Raw genomic sequence first — 23,976 nt, 5'->3', positions numbered from 1 at the left:
GAACAGCAGCTGTATATGCGTCTTTATTTAGCATGCACAGTATGTCTGTGGACACAAGCCCAGTCAAGTCTCTACAGTATTAGCCTCAGTGTGAAAGGCTCAGCCAACAAAGCACTTTACATGGAGGGGGTGACACTGCTGGAGTCTGTGCACAGTCAGGAACTACACAGAGGTTGTGTATACACAGCGGTGTGTCATCTGTAAATGTTTAGACACTGTCACCTGACTGACATATCTGGTTAAGTGGGTTATAACTTTAGAAACCTTAGACGGCAATTTGTCAGCCTCCCCGTTACAACCCTTCTGCGGGAAAGAAGAAGAAAAAAAAAAAACTGCAATGCAGACAGAATGGATTGCACCGTTTGAAAATTTAAAATGTCAACTGTCAAATTTCCCAATGTTCAATTTGGTTGCGATGGAATAGGGTTACAGTTCAGCAGGCAATGTCTGATGGGATATATTCATCATTATTGGGTAATTGCAAGGAGCTCCCATGTGCTCAGGCAGAGAAAGAGAGGGATGAGTTGAGAGGGGAGGAGAAGGGTGGAGAGCGTGAGAGAGAGAGAGAGATGGATAAAGAGGAAAATAAAGAGGTAAGGACTAAAAAGCATTAGAGGGAGATTCGCTCTGGTGAAATTATTCACAAACGTGTGAAAATGTGACATTAGAAGAGGTGTGCTGTATTATTAAAGCTCCATGGTGACAGAGTGCTAAACACAGGTTCAGATGCTCCCTGACTGGGTCGTCATAGCAATAGATGAGCGTAGGGTGAGAGGCCCGACACGGCTCTGCTCCTGATGCAGAAGACACAGGAAGGAATTCACACTTTCACTCATATTCACCGACTATGCCGTGAAAATCTTTTTATTCAGCCTTGACTTTCTTGCATGAAAGAAATGATGTGCAGTAAGTGCAATTCAACTCCTCTCAAGAAATTTCCTGAAACAGGGAGACATTAAAGTAATACTTTAAAGCATTTTACAAATACCCACTTTGTTACTTTCCAACAGCGACTGCCTTTAAAAACAATCTAACCTCTTCACATTCTTCCTATGAAATATGCTCCTGCACAAGAAGTGATGCAGTTATGTTTTAAGCACTGACAAGTCACAAGTCTAAATAGGCAAACTGGTCTCTGAATGCTGACCATTAAAGTGGCACAACCTTTAAACATTTTTCCCACCAAAGTTGTGTTAATTGTGTTTTTTAAGACAAGGTCCTTTCAATGCATAGACCTAATAATTAAATATTCAAGCTGTGTGGCCATAGGCGAAGGCAAAACCTTCCTGTCACTGTGTGTTTTTATTGTGTGTGCATAATCTGTATAATTTTAGCCACAGTAACAGCTCTATAAATAGCAACTGTGGTCTGTCAGGAAGTTTTGGACAAATATTCACATTGTTTAGAGGATGAATCCTATTGACTTTGGTGATCCCCTGATTGTTTCAGCGCCTTAAAAAAAAAAAAAAAAAAAAAGTGGTTACCAATGCCATTTCCATCAGCATCTGCTATACTTTATGTTTAATGCAATTAAAATGTTGAATGTTAATCATTAGCATCTTTGGCATTAGTGTTAGCAATCTAAGTGCTTTGCCACTGAATTTAACATTTAGTTCAAAGCACCGCCGCTGTGTGTGAATGCATCCTCACAGAGTCACTGGCATGACTGTAGAGTCTTAGTCTTGTTTATCTGAGTCCAGGTCTGTTCAGTGCATAAGTCCAATAATTAAATATTCAAACCGTGTAGCCATGCAAAATCTGTCTGTCTGTATCTTATATATTTTTCATTCTTCTAACAGAGACTTGAATGTCTTGCTTTCGGGAGCATAGTGACCGAAGAAAAGAGCACCTACGGAAACTTCATCAACAGACACTTAACACTTTATGTGTATGCATAAATGTCCTTTAGCAAGTTTCTTTTTAAGATTTAGAAAGACAAAGACATTTTTTGCAGTTTGGCTGCCACTAAAAACAATAATACGTCAACATAACCCCCTCTCATACCTCAGTGAGCTCAGTGTAATTGGAAACCGCACATTTGAAAACGATGTAGCCACTACACTGCTAAAACAAATCCCATAGCAAGCCATTAACAGGTAATACGCAATTAGTTACCATGTGAACGTTCAGCTCCACCGGGAGTGATTAGTCCAACACAAGATGTTCTACGGTGAAACAAAGCATGTGACCCATCTGTGGGCAGACAAGGGGGGGGGGGGGGGGGGGAGCAGGTGTATTCACCCAAGAAGGGGCTCCAGGTAGGTGGGCGGGCGGGAAGGCAGGCAGGAAGGCATTTGACACTCGTCTAACCACACGAGGCCTCGGAGGTTGACAGCCGGGGCTGCACGCTGCATGAGAAGTCACTGTTTCACACACAGAAGATGGACTGCAGGTGATGCAGCTGCTATTTTTAACCCGAAGCCTCCCTCCAGGACTGAGCGCACCGTTTGAGTTGTTGTTCTCACCCACCTCTCCCTTCTCTCCCGTTCCAGCTCTCTGCACGCAGAAGCCTCCTTCCATTCAGAGTTTAATTCCAAAATGAGTTATTCACTGTTTGAAAAGAAGTGACACCTTCTCCGTGCAAAACATTTGATGGCACAGAGTGAAATCAAATTATAGTGTTTAAGCGCTAGTTCTTGATCTTAAAAAAGTCCTTCAAAAGGACTGAATTGTTTTCATTTTATAGACGGATCCTGAATGATGAACTGCAGTTTTAATTTCTCGTCAAAATGAATTTATATCAGTATGATAAATAGCTTTTCATTTGGTTCTTCCAGGCTGCCTCTTAACTTGCAGCAAGAGCAACACGCAGGGGCACCTGTAGACTTCTCAGTACAGTATTACTAAAACATGTTGTACAGAGTCTATAATGTAAGTGTAATGATTCAGAATGGAAGACAAAAAAGTGCTCTGCGATTTACTACACTACAGTATATTCACTATACTGGCTGTCTCTCCTTCTCTCCGTTTCGTTCCCTGAAGTTGTGCCTGGAGCACAACCAAGCTGGTTGGTTATGATTGATGTTGCAACCGACGGGGGGATACATGCACCTTTTTGACAGTGCCACCAGGCTTCTGCCTCCGTGCCTTTGAATCTTATGACGCTGCGAAAAAACGACTCGGCTCACACTGCCTCTCGTAATGAATGTTTCACAGAGCGTGTGAGGTTTGTACTTAACGAGTCAGTTGGCCCAGTTTCTGTGCTGCTGTGTGCTGCCACAGCGATATACGCAGAGCGACGGGTGTCAGTAACAGCAGGGTAGAAGTGTGGTGTGGTCTGTTTTTAGGGGATTTTTGGGGATGAGGTGACATCGGTGAGGGCTATGGTGCTGTGAAACATACATAACGGTCTAAGCCTTGGTTTAAAGTGATAATGCTGTGATTGGAAACTACATTTTTTTATAGAGAGCCTGTGAGACTAACTGGGTGCTTAAAGTGTGAAAGATGGGTGTTTATCAGGCAGGGAGGGTTTATCAAAAGAGTTGAGTTGCATTATGGGAAGGAGCCACATTTTTTTGTAGCTTGACTCATAGGGACTAAAAAGTTCCCCTAATATGCATGACATTTCTCCTGCATCAAAAAAGGGGACATGGCAGAAAAATCACTGTGGTAATGCGTTAGGACCACACACACACACATGTTCACTCAAAGGGAGCCTTTGCATGAACTGGGAAACTGCATGCACAGGCTTTAATACACACATCAGCATGTATACACGCATCTCTTACCCTCCTTCTCATCAGGTGTCCGTGTAAAGCCAGAGCTCACGCAGAGCATACGCATTCCTCACACACAAACACACACACACACACACGCACACCTACAGTACAGCATATGCACTCAGACTCTGTTGTACACTGAGGAAAAGGGCGTGTGGAGCTTCTTCGCCTTGTCAACAGGATGAGGAGCAGGGAGATGGAAGCTGGGGCATTAGTCTCCTCAGGGCTAGCTCTGGGATTTCCTCCAGAGGATAGAATAGGAAAATACAACACCATATAAATAGATTCTCCCTGCTCAAAATACTGATATGGCCTCAGCGGGGAGGGTTGAGGTGTGGGGCGGGGGGAGATGAGATTTGCATTGAATTTCCTGCTTTCTGTTTCTCCCCATGTGTTTTCTTTCATCCATGTGGATCTTTGCCTCACTTAAGTGTTTTATTGTATTTTTCTCTCGTCCCCCACCGGGCAACAATAACATTAACAAAGCTTCTTGATGCAGTGTAATTTGTTGATAGGGGGTTATTTTTGTATTAGAAATTTGGTGTTTTGGTCTCTTAATAGCACCATATCTGTGGATGTTTTATGTCTGTAATTTTATAATTTTAGGCTGTTTGTGAATGTGTGTTTGTGTGTGTGTGACTGTAAGGGTACCCTCATGTATAGTGAGCGTTTGTCCAGGAGGCTGACTGGCTGAAAGGCTGAAAATCATTGTCCTCTCTCTCCCCCACTGTGGTGCCTGCAGGGTGGAAAGGAGCCAGCCGGTCTGCCCAACGTACAAACTACAGCTGGAAGAATGTCTGTCTGCCGAGCAGGTGCCCACCCCAGAGCTCATCCAGGGCTACGTCAAGAAGGTAGGGCTGCTTTACAAATGCCAAGCTGAAGGTTTTGTCAGGTTGAGCCCAGCTGGAAGGAGGGATGCAGGGAGGAAAGAGGGGACTGGGAGATACAGAGGGAGGGAGGCAGAGAAACTGTAGTGGCTGTTATTCGATGTACACAGCTAGCTGCATATTCAGCTAGAGAGAGCCTAAGCAGACATTGAAGAGTGTGAAAGAATGATGTCTCAGGACTCCAACTTCCAGATTGGTTTTGTTCAGCATGTCGCCGTGTCTAAAGGTTCTCAGAATACAATGTTTGAATGTTTACAACTGTATTTTAGTGAATCAAACACTTTGCTAAACCTGCAAGCAAGCACACCGCTGTCAGGTTGAAGCCTTTTAATAGCAGATTGTCACAAAATGCTTGGAGCGTAGTTGCCAATGGAGTATACAACATGTTGGAGTGTTGGAGGAGTGACAATAGAATGTTTTCTGTAGTTGCCACTTTTTCTTTGAAAATAAAAATATAAAGAAAACTTGGTGGTGGTGGTGTGTATATTTCAGAGGATGCCAGGTATAATACAGTTGTAAAGCTCCTACTATTACTACCAGACATGTGCTTGAGGTGGATTATGATTTATTTCCTCTTTGTCCACTTGAGCCAAAGTAACTAAGACAGTGTCAACTTAGTCACCCAAAAGCTAAATCGATAAGTAGCATTGGTGGGAAGTAACTAAGTATATTTATGTATATTTAAGTACAATTTTGAGGTACTTTTTTATGCAATTTTATACTGTACCTCTACTTCACTTAATATCATAGTTTTTACTCCACTACATTTAAGGGACAGCTGGAGTTACGTATTAAGATTTTACATAAAAAAAAAACATATGATAAGGTTATAAAATATAATACATTGTTGAATATTAAACTAGTGGTTCTAAGCCTTTTTGTCTTGTGACCACAAAAGAGCAATGTCAAGTTGGCTCCTTGTCATGTTTCAAATGTCTGTAAGTTGTTAACAATTCAACCAAAACCCTCTAATTAAAATAACTGGTCAACACCTAAAGATGTCAAATAACACACACACACACACACAACCAATACAAATGTGTATAACAGATTTTTTGTTTTTTATTCTTCCCTCCAACATGTCATGACTCCTCAGATTTATCATTTGACCTTTTGAAGAGGGCCCACTGTGAACTCATTAGGTAGTCAGATCAGTCAGATAAACTAGCTGCAACCCGAGCAGCTGCAACAGTAAAATGCTGCTTATACACTGATGCATTATTGCAGTATTATCAATCTAATGTCATGTACTCCAACACTCACAGGGGTCAGTACTATTCCTTTAAATACATTTAGCTGGTAAGACTTTACCCAAGTAAGATTTTGAAGACATTTAATTGTATTTTTGCATTCATCTATTGGTACTTTTACTTACGTAAAAGATTAGAATAGTTCAACCAGCACTGATAAACAGTTTTGTCATGGCAGCACCCAGTATTTCCACATTTCCACATTTGTCAGTTTAGTGTCTAACTAGCAACAGTTTTTCATGAATGTCATGCTCAGGCAAGGCAGCATGAAGTGAGATGCTGTAGTCCTGGTTACCGGGCTCATTAGTGGAACAAGTTTTCAGAATAGAGGTCTTCATGGGTCTACATCCAATCCAAAACACACTTGTGGAAACCTACCTGAGCCCTGAGACCTGATGCATATACAGTAGTAGGGGACCTGAGCACAGTCAGACCTGATCGCCTGAAAGGGAGGACACTAAAACTAGCAGTAGCATGATGCTCTACCAGTTAACAAACAGCCGTGGTCTACTAAGAGCAGCAATACGTGTTATTTTTTTTGCACTTCACAGTTCACAACCTCCATCTCACTTCAAAAGAACAAAATTTTTCTCCTGCTATAATTATGATGCACCGTAAGCTGATATAGTCCTCTCAGTTTTCATATTGTAACCATGACGATGAAACTCCCCTAACCTTAACAAGGTGGTAATTTTAACCAAAATCATGTTTTTTTCCTAAACGTAACCAAGTCGTTTTTGTGCCAAAACCACAATACAACATATTAATTTTGCACCAGTTACAGTTTTATAAGGCACAGACTAATGATTACATCTGCTGATAGAGGCGTCACATCAAAAAACACTTGTCGTTCTTGACTTCATTGTATTTCAACAATGTATTCTGTCATTTAATTTGGAGGACTCGTTGAATTAGATTGAATATAATTTGGACCTCGGTCGCGGATACAACTATAGGAACTAAGTGGACCTTTAACCTCTAATTAAGATCCTTGATTTAAGTGAGAGTAGCAAAGCAGCAATTTAAAATACTCTGTATTGAATTCAATTATATATATAAGTAAGTAAGTAAGTAAAGTTTATTTGATATAGCACCTTTCACAGAGCAGGTGAGGACAGAGCGAGAAGTAAGACCATAAAAATAGTACAATATAAGATACAATAAAAGAAAACAAGCAATAAAACATAAGCAACAACATACCTTAAAAACACACAAAATACAAACACTAGACATGAGTGTTAGTCTTCAGCTGTTTTTTAAAGGCATCAACAGAGACTGCAGATCGTTAGTCTATAGGAAGAGCATTTTTGGGAAGGGATGAGTCATGGTTAGTTTTTTTCACAAGAGAAATATTAAGTATTACCTGCAAAATTAGTGATGCATTAAGCAGTATTTTAGTGTTAAGGTGGAACTAAACGTAACTATTGTGTATACTGTTGGGTATAATCTATGCCATGTATCATATTTTACAATGTTTCGCATGTAATTTTAATTTTTAATAAAGTAACTTTAGCTGTCAGATACTGCAAGTGCAGTGGAGTAAAAAGTGCAAAATTTTCCTTTGTGGAAAAGAAATGTAAAGTTGCACAAAATGAGCGAAAAGTACAAGTACCTACAAATAGTAGTAATTTAACAAGTAGACTATATATAAAGATAGATGTAGTGAGGTGTGAATGGGAGTTATTTGGAGCCAACATCTAGCGGCATCGATGACATTACACCTTAGATATTTCCACATTGGCTTCAGCCTCAAGCCGTCGTAGTTGCTGCTTGAATTTACCTGTATTATTTCAAATCACATAATCCAAAAATCTCCCTAATCTTCATTTTAGTTTTCAGAATCCATCTCACAGAAATCACACAATGTGAAAATCTAGTACTTGATTCATTTGCAGTTAAGCATCAAACAGAAGCCGCACATTTACTGATCTAATAATCAACAGGCTCTGTAGCATATGTCTCTATTATGAATGCACCGCAGTAGAAAGCCTGTTTGAAACAGCACTTCAGATGACATATATATATATATATATATATATATATATATATATATATATATATATATATATGACGTTAATCCTTTTTATATTTCCTTTAGCTGTATATGTTTTAGGACTCAGTCTTGATGTTCTTTATGTTTTTAAATGTTGTCTGCAAAATGAATTGCCCCAGTGGGAATAATAGATTTCTACTCTTCTCTGATCCTCTGTTGTGAGCTGGTTACACTGCGTCGTCATGATTCAACCCCTCCTGCCTAATCTGTATATTATAGACCGTTATGATGGCCTTTGAAGCCTCGCTCCTGAACCTTTCTGTACATTTTGCCCTTTGATTAGTCATGCAACCGCAGTCCTGTAGGACCTCATTACTGTTGGTTATCATTTTAATCTACTGAGCTGCTACAGGCTTGCTGGAGGAGGAGGAGGAGGAGGAGGAGGAGGAGGCCATGCTGGAAATCTATTAAAGGGAAGTGGACATGGATGAGCGGTAGAGGAGTGAGCAGAGAAGTCCATTTCCGTTCAGCTCTCTCTCTCTTGGATGCTGTTTCTCTCCCTGTTTCTTCTCTTCATATCCTTTTTTTTCTCTCATTTTCTTTCCTTTCACTGTCTCACTGTCTCAATCTCTGTTGTTTTCCGTACGCCACTCTTCCTGTCATCTCTTCTCTTCCTCTCTCTGCCTTGTTCAATCTCTTTCTCCGCGGTTTTCATCTTGACCTTCAGACACCTCCTCCTGGTGCCACTTTAATAACTTTCGGGAGAAATAGGAAATGTGGTCTCAAGTCAAAATTGAAATGTTTTTTTTCCGCTGCAGGCTGTTGATATTCTGGTGCCAGAATAAGGGAAGCTAGAATATTTTTCATTAAGTTTGTACATGGCATCATTTTGGTTAATGAAGAGAAATTGTGATGTGATGCAAAGTTTCCCTTTTGACCTCAAAACCTAATTTATCTGACCAGAGGCGAAGCAACTTGTCTTTTAGATTGAGAACTTTAAAAGAATGCAAATTTTTTGAGCATTTATACAGTATGTGTTTACCCTTCATCCACTCTGTGTTAACACTGTAGACAGTGTATTACAATAGATCCCAATAGCGTGTAAGTCACATGACTCTTAAATAGCTGCAACTAAGAATTATTCTTATTTCCGATTAATCTTTCAACATCCAATTTTCTCCTTTTGTTTCTCTTTAAGTAGCTTTAAGCTTATTAAAGTTGTCATAACCTCCACTGTCTGACAGTATAGTAATGTATCATCTTGTTCCAGCTTTTAATTTTAGTTAGTTTACATTGAGGCAAAAACTCAAACACAAGACCATATATTTCAAACGGCAGTCTATCAGTTGGTAATATTCTAGATGTTTTGTTCTTCATTAAGTCCGCCGCTTTGGTCCGGACTGAAATATCTCATAAAACTTTGTGCATGATCCCCCTGAGGATGATTTGTAATGACTTTGATGATCCCCTGACTTTTCCTTTTGCGCCACCATCAGGTTGACATTTCTACATCTACATTGTAGTAAATGTTAGCATGCTAACGTTAACGTTTTAACGTTAACTGCTAAACATCAGCATGTTAGCATGCCAGCATTATCATTTAGCTCAAAGCACCACTGTGCCTACAGTAAGAGGAGCCTCAATATAGCTGTAGGCTCTTATTCTTGTTTTGTACACATTTTTCCTCAAAATTGAGCCTGACATATTTGATATCTTAGTTATTAATTTTACAATAATACAGAGAAAAGCAGCAAATCCTCACGTTTAATAAGCTATACAACTAGCAAATGTTTGGAATTTCTGGTCAATAAATGACGACTGATCAATTATCAGAATTGTTGTCCATTAATTTTGTGTTGGTTAGCTAATCTACTAACATTTTAATGATTTAAATAGTTAATAACCTGTTTACATTTAATTCATCTGAAAGTAAAAAGAGAAACCTAGTTATTTGTGAATATGAAACTATATTCAGTTCTACGTTTGACATCGCACTTACATATTTCGTGTTTTTATTCTCATTTTTTATACACCCATATTTGTCATTTATCTACAATCTTGATATAAATCATGATGTTGGACCGTTATCAGGATGTTTCTGGAAAAAGAAGTCTAATCTGAATGGTTCTACTCTGTCAAACAAGGGGTTTAATAAAATGATAATAATAATCATAACAATGGTACTGAAAATAAATTCATCATTACAGCCCACAATCTCAATCTACTTGTGCTATCAACTGCACCAACATTAGACAGTCGAAGCCATTCATCTCTCTCTCACTGACTGCCTGCATTACCATTAAATGAGATACAACAGTTGCTCCCTTTTATCTCAGCAATTCCATTTCAACATATTGGTATGGGGAATATGATGTGGAAGCACCCAGAGAGCGTTCACTGATATTAAACAATATGGCTGGAAACAATGTGACTGTTTTCCAATTTAATTTCATAGTGAATAACCTGCAATTTGATTTGATTTTTATTCTTTTCCCCTCACTGTGGCTCAAGATAGAGACGGGTGCCGCCTTGGCTTGGGTGGGTGGGTGGGTAGGTGGTTTGGCGGTGGGGTTGTTTGGCGGCGGCGGGGGGGGGGGGGGGGGGGGGGGGGGCAGAAATGGAGAATGGCATCATTAACATTCCCTGACAGTTAACGTTTCAATCTCGCTCCGTGGCAGAATCCCAATATTGACATAAAATGCCAGATGACAATAAGACAGAGGGAGAAAAAATGGGAGCGCTGGATTTGGGACTCGGCCCGGGCCTGGGTTGTGGTCGCTCCAGTCTAATCAACAACTGTGTGATTGGAGAAGCTGCTGAAAAGGAACGGGCAGAAAATAGGGGTTGGTTGAGGGAAGAAAAAACAAAGATCCAAGATGCACACCGTGAAAAGTGTTGAGGGAAAAACAATTCCATATCAAGATAATTGATTTCGAACTAATTCTTAAAGTTTGGTTTCAATTTGAGATCTGTTGGGAAATAACTTTCTGCATATGTTTTGCTTCATAGGTCGTCATTTTGCATCTTGTTTTTACATTTTTGGCTGAAGCTTGAAACCCAAAACTAATGAGTGCAACAACAGCTTCACATGCAAAAACACATGCAGTCAAATCTAGAGCCGCAGCTGACAATTATTTTGATTATCGGTTCTCTGCCATACACTTTCAGGACTAATCATTTAGCCAATTAAATTGGCTAAAAGTAGTACCCATTACATTTTCTCAGAGCCCAAGGTAACATTGTGAAGTTGTTTGTTTTGTCTGAGCAACATTCCCAAATTCAAAAATATTCAATTTACTATCATATATGACAAAGAAAAGTGGATGAATGACAGAGAATGTTTGACATTTTGCAAATTAGCAGCAGCTGTGTCAGTAGCATTTGTTGCTGTCTGTCTATCTTTTAATTATTAAAATTTTTCCCATGTTTCCAACAGCAGATCCAGGATGCTGCTGACCAGGGGGTGATGTTCGTGGGATTTGTCCAGGAACCGTACGGGGCGCCATGCACCACGATCAGAGAACCAGACACCCCCTCCCTCTCCCTGCACTCCAGCCCCAGCTCTGTGCTCGGTTCCCTGGGCAGCTGCAGCCCCTCGAACCCCTCAAGCCCCACGAATCACGCAGTACCTTCAACTCAAGAGGATGCAGCGAACAAAGAGGGGAACAAGGAAGCCCCATGTGAGGCAGGGGTAGAAGCACCGGGTGAGGAGAAGAACGCGAGTGGGAACACTGGGAATCATTCAGGGAGCGGAAAGGAGGGCAGTCAGGTCGAGGCCTCGCCTGCAGCGTCTCCAATATCAGAGGGAGATCTGGAGCGCAGTGAGGAGCTGACAGAGGAGGAGTCGCCGTGTCACAATAACAACAAAGACGCTGGCACAGAGACAAAGGAGAGGCCGAGATACCGCCTGCGGAGAGGCGATGGTGAGTGGTCTCCATGGTTACAACAATCATAAACTAAAAACGATGTGTTAAGCAAAAAAACATGTAAATTAGGACTGTAAAGCTCGTACATGCGGGGAAAAAAATTGGGTTTGGGGGAAAAATGGGGGACAAACAGTAGTTCTAACAGTAGGTGACAAATTAAAAAATAATTGGGTAGTGATAGTGGCTTGTGTCTGTCAAGTGTGATGTAGGTCACCACTAGTTTGATTTTCACAAAATTAATGACTATGTTAACATATTTTTCAAGCCCATATGCCGTTTTTCTTTTTTAGTTGTTGCAATCATTCCTCCTGTTCATATTGGCTTTGTGTTGCTATCCTTCCACTGCAGCTCATTTCAGAAACACACTGAAGCACAAAGAAGGGAATTTTATTCTAAAAAAGATGATTCCCACTTGATTTGTCTAACTCAGCAGACAGCAGAACCTTCACACATTTGCTTCGACCAAACTTTAAAATGCATTTTTGTACAGAACAAGGACATTAAAACCACATGAGGAATGGATCATTTCACAGCCAGTATGGAGAGGAGGAACAATTTCAGCAACCAAAAACTATTTGATTGTACTCATGGGTATGTGAGTGTTGTCTTAAGGCTTTAAAAAAAATGTGGACTTCACCTTTAAGGGGGTGATTTTTGCATTTTGTTCAAGGTTTTAACATATTTCACTTATCTGCCAGTTTGTAGTACCTGAGGAATTTTATTCTTTTACTCAAACACACCACTGATCCAATTTTTATAAAACTTAAAGGGAGGGAAAACTCATGTACTGTAGGCCAGGGGTTTTCAACCTTTTCAACTTAAGGCCCATTTCTGATTGTTAAAAATTTCCAAGGAGCACCTTCCCAAATAAATGAGAAAAAAACATAACATGACAAAAAGGAGAAAAAATAAACAAGGCTGTAAATATGTGTTATGCCACTGTCAGCTGTAATGACCAAAACAAATATTCTGCTTACCCTCAGCGAGGCACTTTGGCTTGCTTCTGGGAAATAATGAGATCAAGTCATGGTGGGATTGGCGAGAGGCTTACACGCAAAGTAGCATTCAAAGTCGCTTTCAGTTTGTTCCTTGCCTTTTATTTTGTCACAATGGAAAACCCTGACTCACAAAAAATAGGTGGTGGTAAAAGGCAACGGAAATTTGATTGCCCGTTTTAACAGAGAAGGTTACTGACTGGCAGCCGGTATCCAGAATAAAGCGAGGTCAACTTGTGTGAGCTGAAGCTTCAGGCTGCTGTCTGCTAATAGTTCCATCAGTTCGTTCTCCATCACAGTGGACAGAGCCATGTTTCCTGAGGCAGGATCCACAGAGAGAGCTAGCTAGCGAGCTAACAGTGACAAAACACGTTTGTCTCTATCTGATGATGTGTTGTGATTGGCGTGGTGATATTAAAACGTGACTGGTCATTGAAATTATGCGTTGTTTTTTGACATCTGGATGAACAGACCCTTTAAGGGAAGTTACACTAATTGGCCCATTGAGGTCGCTATAATTAAATGTCAAAATTTCAAACTTCACAAGGCTTTAAAACAAGACGAGACTCCAAATGACACGAGACCTCTTACTGCAACACAAATCCAGCTATCCTTACAAATTACATAGAAAGGTGTAATGAGAGAATGATAATTAAGATAATTAAAGGTCAAAACTGCACCACCACAGGCTCAATGCTAATGTAATTTAAACTGGTGCTCAAGACCCTTGCATCATTCGTGGGCGTTGAATGAATGTTGTCTCATCATTTAACAATTCCCAAGTAGTCGAATCAAGTCAAATCAAGTTATTTTTCTTTGTATAGCCCAATATCACAAATCACAAATTTGCCTCATGCAAAATTCAGACAGGACCTGGGTCACGCAGCTATTTTTGCGCTTCATTTTTATACACAGTCACACCTGTGAGATCCCTCATCAAACCACAGTTTAGTACTCGTCCCAGAGCACCTGGAGCAGTCGGGGGTTAAATCATGCAGTCAAAGCCATTCAATGTGATCTGTAGCTGTTTGTGTCACACATTCACAGAGATTCAAGCTGACAGCTTCTAATCTTTAGCCAATATCTGTCTACATACAGTATCAGTGTAACTTGGTGTTTTGGTTTCATTTGAAGCCATACCTTTTGGCTGTTTAACTAAAGAACAGCGTGGGGCCATAGATCCCTCTTGAAACACTTGGCAACTGTGGAGGTGTCATTTCCTGCTATTGCCTCAACGTTACACAACAATGTGCTGCCTTGGGATATAATCCTCTCTATCCGTTACACAAAGGGAATCGTCTTATAGCTGTGGCGCATACAAATTCACACTCACACTCAGCTGATGAAGCAGAGAGTCTATGAAATTCACCACAATGTCAGGTTTTTTCGTAGGCTGCACATTTTCATGGCTCGTTTCCTGTCTACCCAGAAAGTGAGCCATACGTAGCTACACCTCTGAGTTATTCATGACAGCCCCCTTTTCTGTGGGAATCTAGATGAAATTAGCACAGACATTTATAGTTTCGGCTTTATTTGAGCATTTCGGATTAACAGATGGAGACACCCACTACTATCACCCTATAGTCTTGCCTCCTCTCACAGAGCCTATTTGTGATGTGTCAGTGCAATATGCAAACAGTGCATTAGACACACGTCCCAGTGGGAGTGTTAGCGTGTGTGTGTTTATACTGTATATTTGTATGTACAGTGTGCACTGCGGTTAGCTTCAAAGTGCCTAATATTAGGTGTTGCATAATGAATGTGGTCTTTTGTGTGCAGATGCTTATGTGCTTTTGTTTGCACCTGTGTTTATATGTGGATGTGTGCGGTAACACACTCTTGGCATCACAGCAGACCACAGCCCACTGGTCCATCTGGGCTTCCCAACAGTGCATTTTGCAGTAAGATAATCCCCCACTGCCTCGTCCTCTACCTCCCTCTGCTTCACAGCTCTCTCTACCCCCACCTTCATCCCCCTGAATCTTTGTGACAACGCCAACAGCGCCGGTGTAGCAGCCAGCCGGGGTGGTGGGAGAGCCTGCCAAGCTCCCATGTCCCTCTCTACTAATGCCCAGTCTGCCGAGGAGGCCCAAGAGTCTCGGCTGCTGCTGGCTTGTCCGCGCTAATCCTCAGATCTTGAGGTGAATGCCGTGCAAGTGTTGGCAGTGAAGTTGGCAAATGTCTGTGGCTTACAGTCGAAAGAGGAACACCATCCCTGAGACTGAAGCTCTGATACACACAGAGCTCATAAGGTTTGGATGTTCAAATGCTTGGATGGTTTGAGGGAAAGGGATTCTGAGGGAAGAGTGAATTGAAAGGAAAGTGTAGCATGGTAGTGACAGCTGTACAAGCATGTTTATCTCCTAAAAATTACTTTCATATACGATTAAATTGCATTTGCAAAAACATTTTGTGGGAAATGTAATGCCTCCCAGATTATGTTTTTAGCTATGCTGGCAGCATGGCTCTAAGGATGGCGAGGCCGATCAGTCATTCAATCCACCACTTTGGTCCAGACTGAATCTTAATGACTTTGATGATCCAATAACTTTTCTTGCGCCACCACCAGCAGGTCAAAGTTTTCATTTATCTTGACAAATGGATTGGCACAAAACTGTGTGGAGAATATAAAGCGTGAAAAGGCCTGATCACATATGGTGATGGGTGAAATCCGACTTTGAGCAATAAATCAAAGTGAACATGGTAAACATTATACATGCTAAACATCATTATGTTAGTGTTGTCATCATGAGCGTGTTATCATGCTGACATTAGCATACGTACACCACATGTGTGCAGTATGAGGATGTCACATTTTCTGGATTGTGAAGAAAAAACTAAGCATAACTGAAGCAATAATTCCCTTTCACTTGTATCTGGCAACGAAAAAAAACCATGTGCAATCAAAAACAAGTGTTTTAGTGCTTAAAATATCTGTCTTAATAAAAATGCATTGATTGAATTTCTTGTCATGATAAGTTAACAAAGCTGCAAACACATGCAGAGCTTTAAACAAACAACATGAAATTAAATAAGGAGCTTTATAATCCTGACTCATATCTTTATGAATCTTCAACATCTTAGTCAAAGTACAGAGGGAGTCTTTTCAGCTGCTCGGTTTCATCCTTGAGATCAGTGTTATCTCAGTTCTGATGGGATGAGTGTCCAGCTTTAGATTATGGAAACAGACGTTGAAATGATGACGTGTCGTGTTGGAAAGCCACGCCGCTATAAGATCATGGCAGGGTTGCTGCCGTTGACCTCGTCATTTGGAGAGCTGCTCTCCCATCAGATAAACTTTTGAAGCAACATGCTTTCAAAGTCCTAACAACACTCATGCGCTCATTTTCTTGTTAGCTGGCCTGCCAACGACAACGAGAGTCAGGTTAACTGCGCAGACTATTCTGAGAGGCTTAGCTGTCGTCTGTTGATGTAATGAATTTATGCGATTAGGTTCAAAGGACATAGGCATGCTCCTCCGTGTGTATGTCTTTGTGTGTGTCCGACACGAGGATACTCAAATATAGCGATAAATATTAAATTACAGAGGCATTAAGTCATATTTTACTGCCTCATAGCACAAAAAGAGCCATAATATTTATTTTGTCTTTATCTGTTCACATAATTGAAATACCAGGGTAAAATAAAACATACAATTTAATTTAGGGCTATTGATCAGGACCAATTACTTTGCCACATGGTGACATTTCGGCTTTCAGATCTTGTTTGTGCTCTAAAGCCAAAAAGCAAATGACACTGTAGTATTATTACCACTGTTTCTTGATAAAATATCACGTGTTTAGCAGATCTATGCTCTGAAAGATACTGTGGCCCGTAGCCGTAGCCCCAAGTGAACGGGGTTGGGGAGAGTTTGGCAAAAGATTTATGTTGCTTTTTATGTTGGTTATTAATAGAGACTGTTAAGGATCAAAGATGTCATAACCTTGTGTTCTTCCTGATGATAAAGTATCTGCTCTTCTGCAGTTTGCACCGGTTTTCTCATGCAATTGTAAGATAATTCTGTAATATCTCAAGCTTGTCATGAACTGGTGGGTCTCTGGTTTGAGTACTTGCTGGTCTACTTATCATCTGTCTGTCTGTAATCACATAATTTTTAATATCATTTTATGAATTCTGCACAATTTTGTTGTGAAAATGAATCCCACAAAAGCAATTACAAATCCTACGTACAGACTGTATAGACTGTAAAAACAAAATGGACGTAGCCACCATGACATCACCCAATAGTTTGTGGACTCCCATTTTGAAGCCTCAAGTTCAGCATTTTGACTGTTGCCATCTTGAATTTTTGGAGACAGAAGTGACCATATTTGGAAAAGAGGGTGGAGCTGACCTTAACGCTAGCTGTAGCTGCTATCTTGGTTAGTACCATGCATTTACAGTCTATCGTTAACTGTGATAATGTTAATGCTAATGCTAATTTTGGCTAGCGAAAAACAGGCTTAAAACAAAATGTACTTACTAGATAAACTGAACGGCTGACTCCTCAGAGGATCTTTTAGTACAAGAACTGAACTGAACTGAACAAGACTTTTTTAGGTGACCAAAATGTTAAAATTAACTCTCATGAACTGAAAACATACAGACAGCTACGTCTATACTCCTATTCTGATCTGCGGTTACGATATGTAATGTACGTAACCGATGTTGTCGCTGTGGTAGTGAGTTGTCAGTCACAAGCTAGCCACACTCTAAAACATACGCTGCTTTATCGTCTATTTTACTCTAAACGGGACCATAATTTACTAAATGAACATTGTGCTGTATTGAAAAGGATTTGAAACGAACGATTGAGACCATAAAGTCATTATGAAAGTGTTTACTGAGGTAATAAATAAAGTGAGAAGTAGGGTCATTTTCTCATAGACTTCTATACAGTCAGGTTTAATGCAGGTTTAAGGCACTTCCGCAATGGCTTCACTTTAGAGACCTGGAGCTACCTGCTTGGTGCAGACATTTCTTCGGCTGAAACACAAAACGAACTGTTGTTTATGAAATTCAAGTGAAAGTCAATGATGCTTTCAGTGCTTTGACTTGTACTTTGCAGTGCATTTCAACTGCAAACTATCTGCATACAAAAAATCATTTTGGAGAGATTTCTACCAAATCTTATATCTCCAAAATTCTTGAGTATGTGAGATGAAAACCACAGCTCCAGTTTGACTTTCTATTATCTTACAGTGCAGTGTGATGGACATTAGATTATAGTTATACATATCAATATCAGAGAACAACAGAACAGTCTGTTTATCTTTATATTTAGATGATTCTCCCTCCAGCTTTGCCCTACTGAAGGTGCCCTTAGGAAAGACACTTAATCCCTCCATGGCTCCAGTATATCTCCCGTGAATGGACCACCGCTGAAAAGATGTTTACAGACCAAGAGAGTCTTTCCTGACAAAAAACGAGTTGTTTTCCCCTCCACCTGAATGCCTTGATGCCATAATCATGGTGTAATTAGACATTAATGTTAATGCTCAGGTATTAATACAGAAAATATCTAATATTGTGTGTAAGACAGAGGCCGGGTAGCAAGTTTCTTGCTAGTGGTTATTGTTTTTTGTCAAGCTGGTGTAAATGGCATATATCCGACCCTGTCTTTAACAGTCCCATCAGTAGCAATGGAATCATCTGTGTCAAATATGGTTTAATGCCATTACTTATCTAATTACAATGTGATTACACAAGATGAGAGCTGTGACCCAAAGCATTACTGCATGTGTAAATCAGTTTGACTGTATGGTGTTATTTTTCAAAGGCACTGAGATACAGAAAAGGATTCATGGGACAAACTGTAATGATACATCCTCTCAGTCTTTGCACATAAACTGTAAACCAGTTTATATGATACAAATCGCTGCAAAGTCATTCCCAGTGAGTGAATATGTTGTTTTGGCAAGTTAGAGGCATATTGTACAGTATGGGAAGTCATTATGTTGTCCAAGATTTGTTTGCCATATTGTCCTTGTTGTAATGTGGGTAACATGAGGAAGATGAGGGGAGGGTGTGTGAATATTCTTTCACTGTGACTTTTCTCAAGAGTGACAAATGACAAGATTTAGGGAATTTGGTGGCCAGCTGTCACATCAGTCAGACGAGCCAGACAAGAAATGGTTATAAATGATTCATTCTTCCTGGGTGTCTGTCGGACGGATGGACTGACAGAAGAACCAAAGTGACTGAGCCATGACTCCCTCACCACCACCCACCTCAATGTGCATGTGTGTGTGTGCATGTGTGTGTGTGTGGGTGTGTGTGGGTGGACGGGTGGGTGGGTGGCAGTGCCGCACATTCTGCTCATCCATCTGGTTCACTTGGGGAATGACAGTCCGACATTTGCATTCGAAAGAAAGGGGAAAATGTTAGCAGACTCCATTTGAATTGCTTTCCGCCTGATTCGAACCCCGCTCACATCTCACGTTTTGTGTTTCCTCAAAGCTAAGTAGAGCAAATATTTCACTCACTCACATCACAACAAATAAAACTCTTTCCACTTTGATTTAGTATGATATGAGCGGAGCAGTGACATACGTACTGTGGGCAAATTTCCAAGCCTGTTTCTGCCTCCTGAGGCCCTCTGCATTATGTATATTTCTGCTTGATGTAAACAACAGCTAGCTGGAGAGCTTTTAATGCATTATTCAAGGTTATACTATGAATTAACTCGGTTACAATAAAACGGTCCCTTTTAAGTTCTGCATCAGCAGAGTTACATCACTTCTGGAGAACATTAAAAGGAATCTGAGGATGACTTGTAGTTTGAATAGCATCAAATTGCTTTTGATTCTCTTCACGTTTGTTGTTGAAAAAGAACCAACTGAGGCAGCATCCTTGGAACAGATTTTCAGCGAATTTGTGAGTCCAGCTCGGGGCAACACAAATCTCATTTTGTATTACTTTTTCATTTCCCATATATTTTGCACCTGCCAGGTGGAACTTTTGTTCATGATATGATAATGATGGTGAAGTTTTTATCGTAGTGCCCTGCATACAAATGTGACCTGCCTGCATGGCCTTACAAAACACATGAAATTAATGTAAAGCAGATGCAGGATGCGGTCCATACATCTCTAAATTACACTGCAAAAAGCCCTAAAATTAAAGAATAACAGTTTCCTATCTCAGAAACACTATGCCCTCTGCAATATTAATACACTGCAATTGTTGCATAGTTACAGTATAATAATTACATACAAGACAAATAAAGATAAAGACTAAATAGTCTGAGATCTTGACTTCATTTTCAAGGTTTTGAGATGAGGTTACACAAAAAACATCAAAGTTAGAGAATTGAAAGTCAAGGTCAGATTTGTTGAAAGATATAATTGTTGTTCTAGTGTGTCCATACCAATGCTTTCCTGTTTTCTTTAACCATTTTCTTCAGCTCAGTTTCCATATTTTTTTTTCAGGGACCAACACAGACTGTCTTATTTCATTTTGAGCTGTTTTTATGTATTATCCATCTTTAATTGGAGACATTTCATCTCCTTCGGTAGCACATTTTTTTCACAAGACAAGAAAATCTAACTGATTGGAAAAGGAAAAACACAAATTGGTATTTGCTGTTGACAGCTTATGAACAAGACCAGGGTAGCCAACTTTCCTTAGCCAAGAAGCTTGTTGACTGTCCACACATTGGCTGAGTTTCCCTGGTTGCTTATCAAGAAATAAATGTACTTCCAGTTGCTTATTACCACGTTGCTCACAGCATGGATGTGTGGTTAGAGTTGAAAAGTCACAGGAAAGTAAGAAAAACGTAAAGAGTGCTATCATAACTTAATATTGCAAATAGTTCATTGAATTGCAACAAAAGTTGTGTATTTAAAATCAAAACGCTGGTGTCTCTCAGCCAACTGTTTAGCATGCCATTTCTTATAACTTCTGGCAGCTGAAGAGAGGGAAAGTGCTCCTTCCAGACGGAGCCAAATCACTCTTTGGACTGTTGCCAATGTACAGCAGTAGTTCAATAATCATGCAGTAAAACATAGGACTTCCACAGAGCCTACATCTGTATTGTCACAACCCTTACTGAGTTAAATCAATGGCGGGGTTTTGTTTTGTGTTGTGTCTCAACAGGGGTGGAGCTGCTCGCTTTGTACAACCACCCGCCGGTCCGAGAGGGCCAGGTGAAGTACTACACTGTCAAGGTGCCACTGCGGGTTCAGAACTGTGACGAGGGGGTGAAAGGGGTGGAGGCCAACTGGCTGGATCACATGACTCAGCACTTCAACAATGGAGCCTCGCTGATCGATGGTTACTTCCACCTGGGCAATGTGAACGGTAAGGCTGCATGACTCGCTGTAGTTTTCTCAGGAAGACTGTGGAATTAAATGTCTCATAATATCCACATATACTGTGTTTAGGTTACATCTCACACGCAATTAAAAAACATTTTAATGTACACACAATACAAATAACAGTATAGTTTTATTGTCTTAAATATTACAGAATTGTTCTTCTTTAGGTACTCAGATTATTACAATTATTAAAAGTGAAAACAGTTTCCAAACTGCCTCTTTTCTTTCACAGTATTATCAGTAACATTGTCAACATCAGGCAAATGCAAAATTCATGTTGACTTCTGCAAAATAGCAATACCTGAGGCAGGTAATGATGCACCTTGCTCCGTATCCCATTAATTATGCATTAGCTGGCATTCATCTTCCACCAGCCAACAATCAAAACATATTTGAATAACAATTATATGTATGTGACACCGATAATACTTCCTCTGTCTGTGTTAGGAAGTGGTTCAATCATGCATTATTCTGTACTGAAAACAGTGAATAACTGCAGAAGCTGTGGTTATCATAGGTATGAATTTTAAAATTCCATTAAGCAATATTTTTGATATTAACTTTGAATAAAAAGACAAGATTTTTCTGTAATGTGAAAAAGTTCACCGGTAGTGTCAGCCCCACAGAAAATCAACACCAACTCTGCAGCTTTAGGCAGCTTTTAACCTATTTTATCTCATTGTTTTGGTCCGACAGCACTTGCCAACCCCTCATATGAAACTATATGCAGCCAAAATCACTATCTAACCAACATAGATAAGCTGGAAACAGGAGTATATGAGAGGATGGAGAAAAGAGTTCAGCACTTTGCAGTTAAAGAGCCAGATATTTTAGGTCTTTGATCCAGAGTTTATGGATCAAATTAAAGCTAGAAATCCAGTAAATATTGGACTTAGCATTTATGAGGTGGCCCAAAACATGACTCTAATGGGATACTGATGTTGCTCTGTGTCTGCTGGATGTCTGAGGAGGCACTTCTTTCCCAACTTATTAGCCGTAACAAATTGATAAGCCAATGATAAATCAGAGTTGTCTTTCTGTAAATATTTCTGCCCCATTTTCAGTGATCTCCCCGTCATATGAGAAGCGATAGCTCAACGTTTAGAGCATGGCTCTTCCTCTACTACGGTTTTAAGTTTGCAACCATAAAAATGCATTTTTTCACTGCAGTTGTTATTATATTAGACACTAAATTTAACATCAGAATTTGGCTAGTCATCCACAATGGCTTTTTACATCAACTGCATCAGCTGAACACACAGTTAGAACTGGAATTACAGAGTTTTTCCAGTTTTTAAGAAAAAGATGGCACAAATGACAGAAGGATGGTTTCTATTTTCATTAATGTGATCCTGTGTTAGCGATGCCTCAAAAGCTGGAGTTCATGGAGTTGTTTGGTATCCTCTTTTAAACTATTTCCTGTTTGGGTTTTCCTCTTCCATCAGACCCCAGGGGCTCTGTGCTTCACTCTGACACTGGCGGAATAAGCCAGCTAGAGTAAATAAGAGTCATAATTCATTAATCTGGGAAAGTGAACGCCTCAGCAACTCTGAAACACAGATAATTAACCTGATAACAAATGAGTGCCTCCTTGCATATTTTATGTCCTGCGAATGAAGTAATGAAGTGTATTATTATGATTCAATTTTTTTTCTGCTCATTAGGATCCTCTAACATATTTTGCATTTTTCATGCACTGCTAAGATATGCGTCTCGCGAGCGGTGAAATTACTGGATAGGATAGCAAGCGGATCAGCCCCAGAATGAAACTCTCTCTGCCTTCACTGATTTGTAGGACTGACTTCAGCTCACAGTTTAAACTCATCCACTTTAGAAAACAGAGGTGAATTCTGTATTTTGTGGATTTTGGTCTTTTGAGAGCTGCTGGCAGTATGCCGTCAAAGCGACATCACATTTGTTGTTAGCAGCTAATTACATCAAACACCCATGCAGCGCAGGGCTTTAGAATCAGTATCCTTTCCTGTCGTCTCCATATTTAGCTTCTTCTTTGAGACGAGTTTCGTGATTCGTGATGAGATGCTTCGCACGATACAGGAAACCATCTCAACCTAATAAACATCAAGGACATGTTTGACAGCAAAACAATACACTAAAGGACATGAGCTGACAGAGACAAACGCATGCAGTTAGGTGGGAGATTGTTGTGACAGTGACAGCCTTGTTTTGAGGTACAGAGCGACTAGCGTGCTTCAGCTTGTCATGTTCTGACAGATACAGCTGCAGTGTAATGAGTGTAATTGTGCTTTTTTTCTAAGACTGACCTTCTTGCTGCTCTGTTTTTTAAACTTTTTTTTCCTGTTGTACTATTATTGTTTTTACATTAGTGCTTAACCAGAGGAAATGTTGCTGAGCCTGTCTACTTTTTTTATTATGGATAGACCACTTTGGTCTAGATTGAAATATCTCAACAACTATTGGATGGATTGTCATGAAATTCAGTACAGGCATTCATGTTCCCCTCAAGATGAATTAATGACTTTGGTGACACCTTAACGTGTCCTCTAAACCAAAATTTTAATTTATCTGATTCTTTGGTTTATGGCTAAATACCTCCGAAACTGATGACATTAACCTCAGCCTCTAATTAGCAAATGTTAGCATGCTAACGTGCTAAAGTGTAATGGTGAACATGATAAACATTAGACCTGCTAAACATCAGCATGTTAGTATTGTCACTGTGAGCATGTTAGCATGATGACATCACTGCTGTGGTTGTTTAGCAATGCTTCGCTTCAGGTTTTGTTCTATCCGGGAGTTGGCTGATACATCTTCAACCTTTTTACTACTGAAGAGCCTCTGAGGTGCCTGAAGGAAGGGAGAACATGCTGGTCCTGGTTTGAACCAGAAACTCTCAGCTCAAAATCCTG

General features: G+C 40.1%; 1 protein-coding gene across 2 annotated transcripts in view; it reads left to right on the top strand.

Annotated features, from left to right (window-relative positions):
- Window positions 1-23,976, top strand: part of LOC122987812 (raftlin-like) — a 106,297-nt gene that overhangs the window by 48,733 nt on the left and 33,588 nt on the right. Inside the window, exons 4-6 of one of the 2 annotated variants that reach the window (XM_044359852.1) lie at window positions 4,462-4,570; window positions 11,289-11,772; window positions 20,868-21,071. In XM_044359852.1, coding sequence (XP_044215787.1) covers window positions 4,462-4,570; window positions 11,289-11,772; window positions 20,868-21,071 — 797 coding nt within the window. Of the gene's footprint in view, window positions 1-4,461; window positions 4,571-11,285; window positions 11,773-20,867; window positions 21,072-23,976 lie in introns of both variants that reach the window. The other variant, XM_044359851.1, reaches the window with a different exon arrangement.

Source organism: Thunnus albacares, chromosome 8 (genome assembly GCF_914725855.1).
Source record: "Thunnus albacares chromosome 8, fThuAlb1.1, whole genome shotgun sequence".
NCBI classification, from domain to species: domain Eukaryota; kingdom Metazoa; phylum Chordata; class Actinopteri; order Scombriformes; family Scombridae; genus Thunnus; species Thunnus albacares.
The sequence above is the reverse complement of the archived record's forward strand: the minus strand, read 5'-3'. Positions and strand labels throughout refer to the sequence as shown.